Here is a 17,832-nt window from a genome sequence, read left to right on the forward strand (position 1 = left end):
GTGGGACTTAAATTTTGAAGTCAAACTGCAAATTCCACTTGTGGCTAATCGTTATTGTGGCTAGCTTCACATAGGTGGTGCAAAAGCAGGCAAAGCGATCAAGCAATGTCCCGTGACATTGATCAACCAATGGTATGTTAGATACCACCCACAGACGTTTGACTGACACCCCCTCATTATCATTTTGGAGAAAGAAATACAGAAAGAAATACATTAATAAATATTTAAATTATTACAATTAATTAAAGTTTGAATAATTATATAATACATATATAAATAATTCAGTACATACAGATATGTTGAGAAAATGAATGAATTTTGGTCAGTATTTTAGTATTTCCTTGCACATTTATTTAATTATTTGTGGGTGTATTTATTTATTTATTCATTCATTTGTCTATTTATGTGTGCATTTACATATTTATTTCAAATTACGGCACGTTTGGTCCTCCATAATTGATGTACATTTGAATGTTGGTCAAATTAAATGATATATTCGCGCCTCTGTCAGCATAGACAGCGACAGAATTCGACACGGCTGGAAACATGATGCTCACCTGCTACCCCAGCTCTCAAGGAAGATATATTTAGGGACAACCCACTGGGCAAACACTGGTTGAATCAACGTTATTGTTTCCACGTAATTTCAACGTTGAACCAACGTGGAATATATGATGAATTGACATCTGTACCCAGTGGGAAGGCTAAGTTCCAGAACGCACTGAGAACTATCAAGTCAAGGCTTTTGCTTTCATTTCCATATCATGAAAGACAATAGCGCCGGCAGCAGCGCTCATTACTGCGCATTTGAGTTGTGCGCCATTCGGGTCACTGAATCTCTTTTTGACTTTCTATAATGACGAGTCGCCGACGACATCACAACGGAACGCACCTCAGCAGTAGATGATGGTTAAAGCTATGTAAAATATTCCCATTCTCGTCGGGTAAAGCGATGCCTAGGCTACTGACAGAGAACCATGATTTGCAGAGGATATATTTTGGATAGTCTACTTTGCGAGAGCAAGAGTGTGTGGCTGTCTGTCAAGCACGGAGTCGCTTTGGCGCGCTAAAGCATCGTGGATAAGATGATTGTCAGTTATTTCACGTAGCGAAGCGAACACCAAACAAAACCCACAGCTATAAAATTCCAAATTTGTAGCGGACTTCAGAAAGACGGGTAGGGTGCGCGCCCACCGGTTGCTGTGATGAAACCCTCTCCAGGCAACGGGGTGAACCTCCAGACTCATCGAGAAGAATTGGTGTCCAACGGAGGCTGCGGAATGTCAGACACCGTGACAGCTGTCCAAACCGACACTGGTCCCGGATCCCCCATGACTGACAAGCCGGGAGCAGGAGGAGATACAGACGCCAAAGGAATCCCGCGGCGGAGCAGTATTATCAAGGTAAAAGTTGGGGGGATATTAAATACACCAAACTGACAATACTAAATGGATCCTTAACTGTTCATGAACAGACACACACACATTCACACATACAGTAGCGTTAGATCACACTCCGATCTAGTCATTGAGAGGTGTTTTGGTACTGTCACTCTGCTAATTGCGAAATAGTTGATCTGTGGGTCTAGATAGAGTCTGAAGTGACTGCTTCGCCCTTTCTCCTCCCCTTCTCCCTGTCTCCTCCCCTTCTCCCCCCCCCCCCTTCTCCCTGTCTCCTCTCCTTCTCCCTATATTCTCTCCTTGGACCATACAGTAGCTTTCAGCTTTTTTGTCTTCTCAGATCAATGCTTATAAAGGGAAGGATACAAGGAGAGGAATCCCCTTTATACTATTGAGATGCATCCTAGATCCTTGAGCACCATGCCCATCTCTAGGCCTACTACTAAATTAGCCTTGTTGCGGTTCGTTGTCAAGACAGAAAGCCCGAGATTGATTCCTAGATCTTTGGACTTGGCTGGATGGAATGACGCACCTGACCCTTGACCCAGTTACTGTGCTGGAGTCATTACTTGCACCGATCCAAGCTGGTACCATTATTTAAGCAGGGAGTCATCATTGAGACCACAGTCCCTTTCACAAAGGAGCCCTGCATATACAATTTCATAGACAAAATCTAAAATCAAATACAATATAAAACAGGTAGAATATAGCAAAACACAAATATGAAAGAAAAACTATTACATTCCTCAATAAGAAGGTTCCCAGTTTCTTAATGGGACGATATTGTCATTCGTGACCTCTGGGCTCGTCCAAACACTTTATCTTGTGTCATAGGATTGTTGAATGTTTTATTATACTTTTTATTGATCTCTTGTCGTTGCCAGTTTTGTATGATGCTGATTAATACAGAGGAATGAGTTGGTTGGCCTTGTCGTCAACGTCGGCTCTGGGCCCGTCTGATTCGCTCCCAGCACTTGGCAGGGCAGGAAGTTGGCCAGTTGGCCAATTTCCTCACAGTTCATGTTGCAATGTTGCTTTGAGTCATGAGCAGTTAGAGATAGAGATGGTCCCTTACTTACACTCTGTCTCTCTCTGTCTCTCTCTCTCTGTCTCTCTCTATGTCGCTCTCTCTCTGTGTCTCTGTGTCTCTCTATGTCTCTGTCTCTCTATGTCTCTCTCTCTTTGTCGCTCTGTCTCTCTCTCTCTGTCACTCTGCCTCTCTCTCTCTGCCCCTCTCTCTCTGCCCCTCTCTCTCTGCCCCTCTCTCGGTCTCTCTCTCAATTCAATTCAAGGGCTTTATTGGCATGGGAAACATATGGTAACATTGCCAAAGCAAGTGAAGTAGATAATAAACAAAAGTGAAATAAACAATACATTAACAGTAAACATGACACATTTCAAATGTCATATTATGTCTATATACAGTGTTGTAACGATGTGCAAATAGTTAAAGTACAAAAGGGAAAATAAATAAACATAAATATGGGTTGTATTTACAATGGTGTTTGTTCTTCACTGGTTGACCTTTTCTCGTGGCAACAGGTCACAAATCTTGCTGCTGTGATGGCACACTGTGGTATTTCACCCAGTAGTTTATCAAAATTGGGTTGGTTTTCAAATTCTTTGTGGATCTGTGTAATCGGAGGGAAATATGTGTCTCTAATATGGTCATACATTTGCCAGGAGGTTAGGAAGTTTCCACCTCGTTTTGTGGGCAGTGTGCACATAGCCTGTCTTCTCTTGAGAGCCAATTCTTTCCAATGTGTCAAGTAATTATCTTTTTGTTTTTTCATGATTTGGTTGGGTCTAATTGCTCTTTCTCTTCAACCTCTATCTCTTTCCTCTCTGTATCGCTCTTTCATTCTCTCACTCTCTTTGTCTTAAACCTCCCATCTATTTCCTTCTCTCTCTCTCTCTCTCTTCAACCTCTATCTATTTCCTCCTCACTCTCTGTATCTCTGTCTGTCTCTCACTCTTTCTCTCTCAGATGTGGCCAATTAGTGGACGCGGCCAACCCCTGAACACACTTAACAAGAGAGAGGATAGAGAGAGTTTTGTTGATGCTGAGAACGGAATGCAGATGTTTTTTCTATAACATTCCTAGAATGTTTTTTGAACATTACCAATATTTTCTTATGTTTTTATGGAAATGTTTCTTACTGTTCTGAGATCATGCCTTTAAATACAAACATGAGGAAACCTACAGAAAACGATATGCTAAATTACACAAATAACACTGTTTCTTAACGTTCTCAGGAACAATTTGAGAACATGACTTTAAATAGAATCCTGAGGAAACCTACAGAAAACGATATGCTAAATTACACAAATAACACTGTTTCTTAGCGTTCTCAGGAACAATTTGAGAACATGACTTTAAATAGAATCCTGAGGAAACCTACAGAAAACGATATGCTAAATTACACAAATAACACTGTTTCTTAACGTTCTCAGGAACAATTTGAGAACATGACTTTAAATAGAATCCTGAGGAAACCTACAGAAAACGATATGCTAAATTACACAAATAACACTGTTTCTTAACGTTCTCAGGAACAATTTGAGAACATGACTTTAAATAGAATCCTGAGGAAACCTACAGAAAACGATATGCTAAATTACACAAATAACACTGTTTCTTAACGTTCTCGGAACAATTTGAGAACATGACTTTAAATAGAATCCTGAGGAAACCTACAGAAAACGATATGCTAAATTACACAAATAACACTGTTTCTTAACGTTCTCAGGAACAATTTGAGAACATGACTTTAAATAGAATCCTGAGGAAACCTACAGAAAACGATATGCTAAATTACACAAATAACACTGTTTCTTAACGTTCTCAGGAACAATTTGAGAACATGACTTTAAATAGAATCCTGAGGAAACCTACAGAAAACGATATGCTAAATTACACAAATAACACTGTTTCTTAACGTTCTCAGGAACAATTTGAGAACATGACTTTAAATAGAATCCTGAGGAAACCTGATGGAAGTGTTATGAGGAAGTATAGAAATTATTAAGGTTAAGGTTATTAAGGTTATTTAAGGTTATTTCTTAATGTTCTCTGAACGATTTCCAATGTCAAACCAGTTGTAGAATGTTCTCAGAACATTACCAAAAATGTTATTAAATGTAAACATGTTTGAACTTTTAGGAAACGTAATGTTAAAGTAATGAAATAGCAAGAAAGTTCCTTAAATGTGCTGAGAATGTTCCAAAGCCAAGCAACTGTCCAGCACCATTCCCAGAATAACCATGGGACAACCAACTCTAAGAAACATATGGTTCTCAGAACATTATGTGCTCGCTGGGTCGTAAAACTCTCCATCTCCATTTTCTCCTTCTACCCATTGACTTCATTCGTTTCTGCGTTGCCAGGATAGGATTGTCAGAAACAGAAATGTGTTTAGCTTTCTCTCACGCTTCAGGAAAGTTGTGTTGCGTCTACAATAACCAGCTCCGTCCCACGCTGGGCTGTAAGTGACGTTAAATGACTTCTCTTCGCTGCTGCTCGACATACGCCGCTACATTCCACAAGTTTGTTTGATGTGGTGGTTAGCTACATCACATGTCTTACTTGCAACACACAAACTGTGCATCTTTAAAGGGCAGCAGAGTACGACACAGTATGGAACAACAACGCAGCGCAAAATACAAATATACATTTTCATATGGGCGTCTCCAGCGGGAATCAAACCCCCCATACTGGCGTTGCAAGCACCATGCTCAGTGAGCCACATAGCCTACACACTGAAGACTAACACATTTAGGCTTACCACAAGTAGTTGACTACCATGCACTAGCTAGCACCCTAGTTGCTCATTCTCATTCCCCTGCCCATTCCTCCTTGCACAGCCCTGCTGCCCCCATGAAAACAACCTGTATGGTTCATCTCAAGAATTCCTCGGGGTGGGATCAATCCCTGTCTGGTACAGCATGTAGGAAAACTGGGCATATGACATTCCTGGCCTTTTGAATGTAAGTCAGAGGATTTGGCTTCTGTGTGTGTTTTTGGATAGGAGCATGTCAGTAGGGGAGAAGCTCCACATGCTGTTATGCCTCACACAACCCAAACTCACCTCTCTTCTTTTTTTCTCTCCCCCTATTGCTCATTCTCTCTTCTGTCTACTTCTCTTCCCTCCTGTCTTACCCCTCTCTTCCTCTCCTTTTAGTTGGTTAGAGACATTCCCTCCTGTCTTACCCCTCTCTTCATCTCTCCTTTTAGTTGGTTAGAGACCTTCCCTACTGTCTTACCCCTATCCTCTTCTCTCCTTTTAGTTGGTTAGAGACCTTCCCTCCTGTCTTACCCCTCTCTTCCTCTCTTTTTAGTTGGTTAGAGACCTTCCCTCCTGTCTACCCCTCTCCTCCTCTCTCCTTTTAGTTGGAGACCTTCCCTCCTGTCTTACCCCTCTCTTCCTCTCTTTTTAGTTGGTTAGAGACCTTCCCTACTGTCTTACCCCTCTCTTCCTCTCCTTTTAGTTGGTTAGAGACCTTCCCTCCTGTCTTACCCCTCTCCTCCTCTCTCCTTTTAGTTGGTTAGAGACCTTCCCTCCTGTCTTACCCCTCTCTTCCTGTCCTTTTAGTTGGTTAGAGACCTTCCCTCCTGTCTTACCCCTCTCCTCCTCTCTCCTGTTAGTTGGTTAGAGACCTTCCCTCCTGTCTTACCCCTCTCCTCCTCTCTCCTTTTAGTTGGTTAGAGACCCTTCCCTCCTGTGTTACCCCTCTCTTCCTGTCCTTTTAGTTGGTTATAGACCTTCCCTCCTGTCTTACCCCTCTCTTCCTGTCCTTTTAGTTGGTTAGAGACCTTCCCTCCTGTCTTACCCCTCTCCTCCTCTCTCCTTTTAGTTGGTTAGAGATCTTCCCTACTGTCTTACCCCTCTCTTCCTGTCCTTTTAGTTGGTTAGAGACCTTCCCTCTTGTCTTACCCCTCTCCTCCTCTCTCCTGTTAGTTGGTTAGAGACCTTCCCTCCTGTCTTACCCCTCTCCTCCTCTCTCCTTTTAGTTGGTTAGAGACCTTCCCTACTGTCTTACCCCTCTCTTCCTGTCCTTTTAGTTGGTTAGAGACCTTCCCTCCTGTCTTACCCCTCTCCTCCTCTCTCCTTTTAGTTGGTCCGAGACCTTCCCTCCTGTCCTAATTGCACCCCTGAGCTGTCCCAAATGGTAGCCTATTCCCTATATAGTGCACTACTTTGGAACACAGGCCTGTTTTCTCCTCTCTTTTTGTCTAATGCTCATGCTGGGTGGGTGGGTGGGTAGGTAAGGGTGCTCTGGTTAGTACCCTGTCTCAGGGTGGGTAGGTAGGTAAGGGTGCTCTGGTTACTATCCTGTCTCAGGGTGGGTAGGTAGGTAAGGGTGCTCTGGTTAGTACCCTGTCTCAGGGTGGGCAGGTATTTAAGGGTGATCTGGTTAGTACCCTGTCTCAGATTGGGAAGGTATTTAAGGGTGCTCTGGTTAGTACCCTGTCTCAGGGTGGGTAGGTATTTAAGGGTGCTCTGGTTAGTACCCTGTCTCAGGGTGGGTAGGTAGGTAAGGGTGCTCTGGTTAATACCCTGTCTCAGGGTGGGTAGGTAGGTAAGGGTGCTCTGGTTAATACCCTGTCTTAGGGTGGGTAGGCAGGTAAGGGTGCTCTGGTTAGTACCCTGTCTCAGGGTGGGTAGGTAGGTAAGGGTGCTCTGGTTAGTACCCTGTCTCAGGGTGGGTAGGTATTTAAGGGTGCTCTGGTTAGTACCCTGTCTCAGGGTGGGTAGGTAGGTCAGGGTGCTCTGGTTAGTACCCTGTCTCAGGGTGGGTAGGTAGGTAAGGGTGCTCTGGTTAGTACCCTGTCTCAGGGTGGGAAGGTATTTAAGGGTGCTCTGGTTAGTACCCTGTCTCAGAGTGGGAAGGTATTTAAGGGTGCTCTGGTTAATACCCTGTCTCAGGGTGGGTAGGTAGGTAAGGGTGATCTGGTTAATACCCTGTCTCAGGGTGGGTAGGTAGGTCAGGGTGCTCTGGTTAGTACCCTGTCTCAGGGTGGGAAGGTATTTAAGCGTGCTCTGGTTAGTACCCTGTCTCAGGGTGGGAAGGTATTTAAGGGTGCTCTGGTTAGTACCCTGTCTCAGGGTGGGTAAGGGTGCTCTTGTGCCTTCTAAGTAGTACTTTGTCTCTGGGTAGTAACCTGTCTCTGGGTAGTAACCTGTCTCTGGCTAGTAACCTGTCTCTGGCTAGTAACCTGTCTCTGGGTAGTAACCTGTCTCTGGGTAGTAACCTGTCTCTGGGTAGTGCCCTGTCTCTGGGTAGTGCCCTATCTCTGGGTAGTAACCTGTCTCTGGGTAGTAACCTGTCTCTGGGTAGTGCCCTGTCTCTGGGTAGTGCCCTGTCTCTGGGTAGTGCCGTGTCTCTGGGTAGTAACCTGTCTCTGGGTAGTGCCCTGTCTCTGGGTAGTGCCCTGTCTCTGGGTAGTGCCCTGTCTCTGGGTAGTAACCTGTCTCTGGGTAGTGCCCTGTCTCTGGGTAGTGCCCTGTCTCTGGGTAGTGCCCTGTCTCTGGGTAGTGCCCTGTCTCTGGGTAGTGCCCTGTCTCTGGGTAGTAACCTGTCTCTGGGTAGTGCCCTGTCTCTGGGTAGTGCCCTGTCTCTGGGTAGTAACCTGTCTCTGGGTAGTAACCTGTCTCTGGGTAGTGCCCTGTCTCTGGGTAGTGCCCTGTCTCTGGGTAGTGCCCTGTCTCTGGGTAGTGCCCTGTCTCTGGGTAGTGCCCTGTCTCTGGGTAGTAACCTGTCTCTGGGTAGTGCCCTGTCTCTGGGTAGTGCCTATGTCTCTGAGACTGAAGTTCATGTTAGTGGAGATAACGATAAGACAACAGGACTCTGTCATCTACCTGTAAGAATCACAGAGACAAAATGTTGTCTTTGCTTCCTGTTTCGTCACAGTTACGGACACCAAAACACACACAGGTGTGGCGAGTTTCTTTGGAACTTGTTTTATTTATTTTATTTTCAACTGTTTGATGACCTAACAAATTGAGTCTTTGTAGTATTGTATGAGTAGTAATGATTGCCTCATTATGTGTGTGTGCGTGTCTTAGACAACCTAACCACCATATATGGTAATGTGGGAGATCGTGTGTGTTTGAGAGAGAGTTATTTTTATGTGTTTTCTGACTGAGAGAACAGTGTTAGCTTGGGGGGTTGGCAGACAGCTGGAGAGGGATATGGTTTGAGTTGTAGCTCCTCTTACCTGCTACTTTAGTTAACACTGACTGGAATCTTTAGCCCACTTTAGCCTGCTTTGGACCACCTTTACATCAATTCACATTGCTTCAGGCTGTTTTAGAGCAAGTAACCACAGCCAAACAATACACAGCTAGGCCTGTTCTCTGCAACACACACACACACACACACACAGCAGGAGAGTACAGAAGTCTGGATGGTAATCCAGCTGTTGCTATGGAGGAGTGCTGAGGTTAAGTGAGGGCTCTTCACAAAAAATATGTTGGTGTGCGAGAGAGAGAACCATCACTAGATTCATCATCAGCCCCTAACTCACCAAGGCACAAATACTCTGTTCATGCCCTAACAACCAAACAAATATTCACATATTGATTGCTCATACTCCTGTACCCTGCAGCCTCTAGTGTTTCAGTGGGTTTGGGGCTTAGCTGAAGGCCTACAAGAGAGCTCCGGCTGTGACCTTTTCAGCAGAAACTGTGGTTAGATTGCTGTCACAATGACCTTTTCATGTCTGCCTCAAACCTGTATCTCATCTGGAACATCAAAGACTTGTAAAGAAGGAGACACTTCTGGTAAGCTCTTAGTTGGTGGTTTTGACTCGACTATCTGCTGGTTCTGAATTGGTTTGGGCGTTGCGTAGTAAATGGTGTTGAATCATGTTGTTGCTGAGTGAATGACACGACCACTTCATACTTCCTGTTTATCCTCTGCGTTGTAACATTGACTTCCTGTCCCATACGGTATCAAATACGCATCGATGCATTAACACACATACACACTCACATGCACAACAGAGTTGGGGTCAATTTCATTTCAATTCCAGTCAATTCAGGAAGTACACTGAAATAACAATTCTATTCAATGCTTTTCAATGAGGACAATGTGGAATTGGAGTTTGGTTTACTTTCTGAATTGACTGGAACTTAAATGGAATTGACCTCAACCCTGACACACAGACACAAACACACAGATACACACACAGACACACACATACAGGTGCAGAATTGAGACAAATATGATCATAGTTTGTACTAACCTTTTGAATGCTAAGCCACCGTCCAGAAGATGTATAATGTTTTTAGCATGATGGTTTTTGGTGGTGTGTATATGTTTGTGTTTTAACACAGAAATCCCAGATGATCACAGCCAGGTGTTTGAGCCTGCTGGTACCTGCATGTGTGTTTCAGAGCAAAGTATGTCATCAATCATGAGTCTCTAAAGCCTTGTTCACACTGCAGGCCTTAATGCTCGAATCACTTTTGTTTTTCAATTCTGTTTTGGAATACTGACTGGCCAAACAGCAAGTTACAAGTGACCGGACTTGTGTGTGTTCAGACAGCAGTCATTTGCTGACAAGGCTATGCTAGTTGTCATAGTTACGACGAGTGTGTGTGCAGTGGTATAGGATGATTTGTGGTGGTGCTTGTGCTTCCTATCACTCAGAAGTTACATAGCAAGCTAAGGGGACTACAATGCCTGTCATGGACGTTGCCTCAAAGGACAACAGTTCAGGACCAAAGCTTTGTTTATTTTTTATTTTTATTTTTTTCCTCTCTTGCTCTGTCTTCCACCCACACACACACACACACACACACACACACACACACACACACACACACACACACCCACCCCTCAGTCTAAAGTAGCGTGGCTAATTATATAATTCAAGCAGAGGTTACAGACCTTAAAAGGTTACATGGCTCTTTGACGAAAATGTTAGAAGACAGTGAACACAGGGTGTATGTAAGTGTGTTTTCTCACTGTGCTCGTTTACATGTGCACATTGGCCACTTATTTACAACTGAATGAGTGTGTTTGTGTGTGACCAGCTCATCTCTTTTCAAGGTAATGTGTTCAGGGTCTATATTGACGTCAGAGATTAGTGTGTGTGTGTTTTGTATTGATACGTGTAATGAAGTTGTGTGTTTGTGTGTGTGTAGACATATACTCAGCAAAAAAAGAAACATTCCTTTTTCAGGACCCTGTCTTTCAAAGATAATTTGTAAAAATCCAAATAACTTCACAGATCTTTATTGTAAAGGGTTTAAACATTATTTCCCATGCTTGTTCAATGAACCATAAACAATTAATGAACATGCACCTGTGGAACAGTCGTTAAGACACTAACAGCTTACAGACGGTAGGCAATTAAGGCCACAGTTATGAAAACTTAGGACACTAAAAAGGCCTTTCTACTTACTCTGAAAAACACCAAAAGAAAGATGCCCAGGGTCCCTGCTCATCTGCGTGAACGTGCCTTAGGCATGCTGCAAAGAGGCATGAGGACTGCAGATGTGGCCAGGCAATAAATTGCAATGTCCGTACTGTGAGACACCTAAGACAGTGCAACAGGGAGACAGGACAGACAGCTGATTGTTCTCGCAGTGGCAGACCACGTGTAACAACACTTGCACAGGGTCGGTACATCCGAACATCACACCTGCGGGACATGTATAAACATCTCAACTGCCCGAATTACACCAGGAACGCACATTGCCTCCATCACTGCTCAGCCTGTCCACAATAGCCTGAGAAAGGCTTGATGAGGGCTTGTAAGCCTGTTTTAAGGCAGGTCCTCACCAGACATCACCGGCAACAACATCGCCTATGGGCACAAACCCACCGTTGCTGAACCAGACAGGACTGGCAAAAAGTGCTCTTCACTGACGAGTCGCGGTTTTGTCTCACCAGGGGTGATGATCGGATTTGCGTTTATCATCGAAGGAATGAGCGTTACACCGAGCACTCTGGAACGGGATCGATTTGGAGGTGGAAGGTCCGTCATGGTCTGGGGCGGTGTGTCACAGCATCATCGGACTGAGCTTGTTGTCATTGCAGGCAATCTCAGTGCTGTGCGTTACAGAGAAGACATCCTCCTCCCTCATGTGGTACCCTTCCTGCAGGCTCATCCTAACATGACCCTCCAGCAAGACAATGCCACCAGCCATACTGCTCGTTCTGTACATGATTTCCTGCAAGACAGGAATGTCAGTGTTCAGCCATGGCCAGCGAAGAGCCCGGATCTCAATCCCATTGAGCACGTCTGGGACCTGTTGGGTCAGAGGGTGAGGGCCATTCACCCCCAGAAATGTCTGGGAACTTGCAGGTGCCTTGGTGGAAGAGTGAGGTAACATCTCACATCAAGAACTGGCAAATATGGTGCAGTCCATGAGGAGGAGATGCACTGCAGTAGTTAATGCAGCTGGTGGCCACACCAGATACCGACTGTTACTTTTGATTTTGACCCCCCTTTGTTCAGGGACACATTATCCCAGTTCAGGTTAGTCACATGTCTGTGGAACTTGTTCAGTTTATGTCTGTTGAATCTTGTTATGTTCATACAAATATTTACACATGTTAAGTTTGCTGAAAATAAACTCAGTTGACAGTGAGAGGACGTTACTTTTTTTGGTGAGTTTATTACATACAGTATGAAGTGGCCCTATACAGACTTCAATTTAATCAGTCTATTGAATAGGTCACATGGCATTTGCTCCTCTAGCCTAACAGACACGCAAACCTCTGCTGGTGTGAGGCTACCACATGAATCTCATAGAACTACATATCCTAGTTCTAGAGTCTGTTACTGTCTGTCTGCGTCCCAAATAGCACCCTATTTCCCTATAGTGCACTACTTTCGACCAGGGCCCATAGGGTACGGCACTATATAGGGAGTAGGGTGCCATTTGGTACCAATAACATTAATCGGACTTTTAAGCTATACATAGAATAGACACAGGTCTTTGAACTGCGAGAGAAACAAGTCTTTAAATGCATTTGGATGGTATTTCCTGTATGTCCAGTGATTTCACTTGGGTGTGAATGGCTGTGGAGAAACCCTACTGGTACTGTAGATTTAGTGCCACATTGATTTTCTTTGACAGCAGTGCAGCTCTGTATCTAGTACAGTTGTCTGTCTGTGTGTGCAACCAGTGTTTCTGCCATGATATTCTCATAGAAACAGCAGAAAGGCAAGGGATACTCATTCTTTCTCTTCCAGGAACAAGAGAAGAGAGGGAATAGAGAAGAGGGAACCATGAGTTGATAAAGAAGATAAGATGATCAGACATCATTGATCCCTGTTGGGAGAACATCTGTTTGAGGTGGAGTCACATGAAGGAGCAGGGACTTAAACACCACCACCGTTCTCTCTCTTTCTGGTTGTTCATGCAGTGGTTACAATGTGTCACTGATCAAACATTCTCATAGTGTCCACATGGGAAATCTAGTTTTGGTACAGGGATAGACAACTATATATTTTTTGGGGGGTATTTTACCCAATTTTTCTCCCCAATTTCAACCTTGTCTTACTTGCCCCCTAAAGGGCTTGGGAGGCGAAGGTTGAGTCATGCGTCCTCTGAAACATGACCCACCAAACCTCGCTTCTTAACACCCACCCGCTTAACCCAGAAGCCAGCCACACCAATGTGTCGGAGAAAACACTCTCCTAACCCGGACGACGCTGGGCCAATTCTCCCCTTCTCACCTCTGTGACCACACTCAAGTATACATAACAGGAATTTCCACATTCTCTCTTTCCCCCGTCTCCCACTCTTTCTTCCTCTCTCACTCAATCTCTTTCACCCCTCTCTCTCTTTCCCTCTCTCTTTCCCTTTCTTTCTCTCCCTCTTTCTACTGAACAGTCCTACAGTTTACAGTGAACAGGCAAAGGGGCTTTTCATTTGCTCATGCCTGACTAGCCAACTAACCTTTGACCCTGATCAGTTGATGATGCAGGCAACCTTAACAAAATGACATGGTCATTTAACACACAGTTTCATCTAGAGCTTCTGAACAAGGTTGACGCAGATGCAGAAGGAGATGCAGAAGACAGAAGGAGATGCAGAAGACAGAAGGAGATGCAGAAGACAGAAGGAGATGCAGAAGACAGAAGGAGAGGCAGAAGGAGATGCAGAAGGCAGAAGGAGATGCAGAAGGCAGAAGGAGATGCAGAAGGCAGAAGGAGATGCAGAAGGCAGAAGGAGATGCAGAAGGCAGAAGGAGATGCAGAAGGCAGAAGGAGATGCAGAAGGCAGAAGGAGATGCAGAAGACAAAAGGAGATGCAGAAGACAAAAGGAGGTGCAGAAGACAGAAGGAGATGCAGAAGACAGAAGGAGAGGCAGAAGGAGATGCAGAAGGCAGAAGGAGATGCAGAAGGCAGAAGGAGATGCAGAAGGCAGAAGGAGGTGCAGAAGGCAGAAGGAGATGCAGAAGGCAGAAGGAGATGCAGAAGGCAGAAGGAGATGCAGAAGGCAGAAGGAGATGCAGAAGGCAGAAGGAGATGCAGAAGGATATGCAGAAGGCAAAAGGAGATGCAGAAGGCAGAAGGAGATGCAGAAGGCAGAAGGAGATGCAGAAGGCAGAAGGAGATGCAGAAGGCAGAAGGAGATGCAGAAGGCAGAAGGAGATGCAGAAGACAGAAGGAGATGCAGAAGACAGAAGGAGATGCAGAAGGCAGAAGGAGATGCAGAAGGAGATGCAGAAGGCAGAAGGAGATGCAGAAGGCAGAAGGAGATGCAGAAGGCAGAAGGAGATGCAGAAGGCAGAAGGAGATGCAGAAGACAAAAGGAGGTGCAGAAGGCAGAATGAGGTGCAGAAGGCAGAATGAGGTGCAGAAGGCAGAAGGAGATGCAGAAGGCAGAAGGAGATGCAGAAGGCAGAAGGAGATGCAGAAGGCAGAAGGCAAAAGGAGATGCAGAAGGCAAAAGGAGATGCAGAAGGAGATGCAGAAGGCAGAAGGAGATGCAGAAGGCAGAAGGAGATGCAGAAGGCATAAGGAGATGCAGAAGGCAGAAGGAGATGCAGAAGGCAGAAAGAGATGCAGAAGGCAGAAGGAGATGCAGAAGGCAGAAGGAGATGCAGAAGACAGAAGGAGATGCAGAAGACAGAAGGAGATGCAGAAGGAGATGCAGAAGGCAGAAGGAGATGCAGAAGGCAGAAGGAGATGCAGAAGGCAGAAGGAGATGCAGAAGACAGAAGGAGATGCAGAAGGAGATGCAGAAGGAGATGCAGAAGGAGATGCAGAAGGCAAAAGGAGATGCAGAAGGCAGAATGAGGTGCAGAAGGCAGAAGGAGATGCAGAAGGAGATGCAGAAGGAGATGCAGAAGGCAAAAGGAGATGCAGAAGGCAAAAGGAGATGCAGAAGGCAGAATGAGGTGCAGAAGGAGATGCAGAAGGCAGAAGGAGATGCAGAAGGAGATGCAGAAGGCAGAAGGAGATGCAGAAGGAGATGCAGAAGGCAGAAGGAGATGCAGAAGGAGATGCAGAAGACAGAAGGAGATGCAGAAGGCAGAAGGAGATGCAGAAGGAGATGCAGAAGGCAGAAGGAGATGCAGAAGGAGATGCAGAAGGCAGAAGGAGATGCAGAAGGATATGCAGAAGGCAAAAGGAGATGCAGAAGGCAGAAGGAGATGCAGAAGGCAGAAGGAGATGCAGAAGGCAGAAGGAGATGCAGAAGGCAGAAGGAGATGCAGAAGGCAGAAGGAGATGCAGAAGACAGAAGGAGATGCAGAAGACAGAAGGAGATGCAGAAGGCAGAAGGAGATGCAGAAGGAGATGCAGAAGGCAGAAGGAGATGCAGAAGGCAGAAGGAGATGCAGAAGGCAGAAGGAGATGCAGAAGGAGATGCAGAAGGCAGAAGGAGATGCAGAAGACAAAAGGAGGTGCAGAAGGCAGAATGAGGTGCAGAAGGCAGAATGAGGTGCAGAAGGCAGAATGAGATGCAGAAGGCAGAAGGAGATGCAGAAGGCAGAAGGAGATGCAGAAGGCAGAAGGCAAAAAGAGATGCAGAAGGCAAAAGGAGATGCAGAAGGAGATGCAGAAGGCAGAAGGAGATGCAGAAGGCAGAAGGAGATGCAGAAGGCAGAAGGAGATGCAGAAGGCATAAGGAGATGCAGAAGGCAGAAGGAGATGCAGAAGGCAGAAGGAGATGCAGAAGGCAGAAGGAGATGCAGAAGACAGAAGGAGATGCAGAAGGCAGAAGGAGATGCAGAAGGCAGAAGGAGATGCAGAAAGCAGAAGGAGATGCAGAAGACAGAAGGAGATGCAGAAGGAGATGCAGAAGACAGAAGGAGATGCAGAAGGAGATGCAGAAGGCAGAAGGAGATGCAGAAGGAGATGCAGAAGGCAAAAGGAGATGCAGAAGGCAGAATGAGGTGCAGAAGGCAGAAGGAGATGCAGAAGGAGATGCAGAAGGAGATGCAGAAGGCAAAAGGAGATGCAGAAGGCAGAATGAGGTGCAGAAGGAGATGCAGAAGGAGATGCAGAAGGCAGAAGGAGATGCAGAAGGAGATGCAGAAGGCAGAAGGAGATGCAGAAGGAGATGCAGAAGGCAGAAGGAGATGCAGAAGACAGAAGGAGATGCAGAAGGAGATGCAGAAGGAGATGCAGAAGGCAGAAGGAGATGCAGAAGGCAGAAGGAGATGCAGAAGGCAGAAGGAGATGCAGAAGGATATGCAGAAGGCAAAAGGAGATGCAGAAGGCAGAAGGAGATGCAGAAGGCAGAAGGAGATGCAGAAGGCAGAAGGAGATGCAGAAGGCAGAAGGAGATGCAGAAGACAGAAGGAGATGCAGAAGACAGAAGGAGATGCAGAAGGCAGAAGGAGATGCAGAAGGAGATGCAGAAGGCAGAAGGAGATGCAGAAGGCAGAAGGAGATGCAGAAGGCAGAAGGAGATGCAGAAGGCAGAAGGAGATGCAGAAGGCAGAAGGAGATGCAGAAGACAAAAGGAGGTGCAGAAGGCAGAATGAGGTGCAGAAGGCAGAATGAGGTGCAGAAGGCAGAATGAGATGCAGAAGGCAGAAGGAGATGCAGAAGGCAGAAGGAGATGCAGAAGGCAGAAGGCAAAAGGAGATGCAGAAGGCAAAAGGAGATGCAGAAGGAGATGCAGAAGGCAGAAGGAGATGCAGAAGGCATAAGGAGATGCAGAAGGCAGAAGGAGATGCAGAAGGCAGAAGGAGATGCAGAAGGCAGAAGGAGATGCAGAAGACAGAAGGAGATGCAGAAGACAGAAGGAGATGCAGAAGGAGATGCAGAAGGCAGAAGGAGATGCAGAAGGCAGAAGGAGATGCAGAAGACAGAAGGAGATGCAGAAGGAGATGCAGAAGGCAGAAGGAGATGCAGAAGGCAGAAGGAGATGCAGAAGGCAAAAGGAGATGCAGAAGGCAGAATGAGGTGCAGAAGGCAGAAGGAGATGCAGAAGGAGATGCAGAAGGAGATGCAGAAGGCAAAAGGAGATGCAGAAGGCAAAAGGAGATGCAGAAGGCAGAATGAGGTGCAGAAGGAGATGCAGAAGGAGATGCAGAAGGAGATGCAGAAGATAGAAGGAGATGCAGAAGGAGATGCAGAAGGCAGAAGGAGATGCAGAAGGAGATGCAGAAGGAGATGCAGAAGGAGATGCAGAAGGCAGAAGGAGATGCAGAAGGAGATGCAGAAGGCAGAAGGAGATGCAGAAGGAGATGCAGAAGGCAGAAGGAGATGCAGAAGGAGATGCAGAAGGCAGAAGGAGATGCAGAAGGAGATGCAGAAGGCATAAGAAGATGCAGAAGGAGATGCAGAAGGCAGAAGGAGATGCAGGCGGAGATGCAGAAGGCAAAAGGAGATGCAGAAGGAGATGCAGAAGACAGAAGGAGATGCAGAAGACAGAAGGAGATGCAGAAGACAGAAGGAGATGCAGAAGACAGAAGGAGATGCAGCAGGAGATGCAGAAGGCAGAAGGAGATGCAGAAGGAGATGCAGAAGACAGAAGGAGATGCAGAAGGCAGAAGGAGATGCAGAAGGAGATGCAGAAGGCAGAAGGAGATGCAGAAGGAGATGCAGAAGACAGAAGGAGATGCAGAAGGCAGAAGGAGATGCAGAAGGCAGAAGGAGATGCAGAAGGAGATGCAGAAGACAGAAGGAGGTGCAGAAGACAGAAGGAGATCAAATCCAATTTATTTATAAAGCCCTTCTTACATCAGCTGAAATCTCAAAGTGCTGTACAGAAACCCAGCCTAAAACCCAAGCAATGCAATGCAGGTGTAGAAACACGGTGATGAGGAGATGCAGAAGACAGAAGGGTCTTCTGAAGAAGGCTGTGCCTTTACAACTGCTAAGGTCCTACATCTATTTGTTTTGTCAATTTCTCTATGGGTTTTTGTGTGGGTTTAGATTGAATTTATTCTGAATAATAAAAAATATATAAAAAGGTTGACCCCTTTTTCTCCCCAATTGGTAGTTAC

At 45.6% G+C, this 17,832-nt stretch overlaps 1 protein-coding gene across 2 annotated transcripts in view; it reads left to right on the forward strand.

Annotated features, from left to right (window-relative positions):
- Window positions 1-518: 518 nt before the first annotated feature.
- Window positions 519-17,832, forward strand: part of LOC110496592 (inactive phospholipase C-like protein 2) — a 43,704-nt gene continuing 26,390 nt past the window's right edge. The window contains exon 1 of one of the 2 annotated variants that reach the window (XM_021572574.3): window positions 519-1,403. In XM_021572574.3, coding sequence (XP_021428249.3) covers window positions 1,206-1,403 — 198 coding nt within the window. In that variant the 5' untranslated portion in view covers window positions 519-1,205. Of the gene's footprint in view, window positions 1,404-12,610; window positions 12,716-17,832 lie in introns of those variants that run through there. The other variant, XM_021572577.3, reaches the window with a different exon arrangement.

Source organism: Oncorhynchus mykiss, chromosome 18 (assembly GCF_057628025.1).
Source record: "Oncorhynchus mykiss isolate SJ-2025 chromosome 18, ASM5762802v1, whole genome shotgun sequence".
Classification (NCBI taxonomy): domain Eukaryota; kingdom Metazoa; phylum Chordata; class Actinopteri; order Salmoniformes; family Salmonidae; genus Oncorhynchus; species Oncorhynchus mykiss.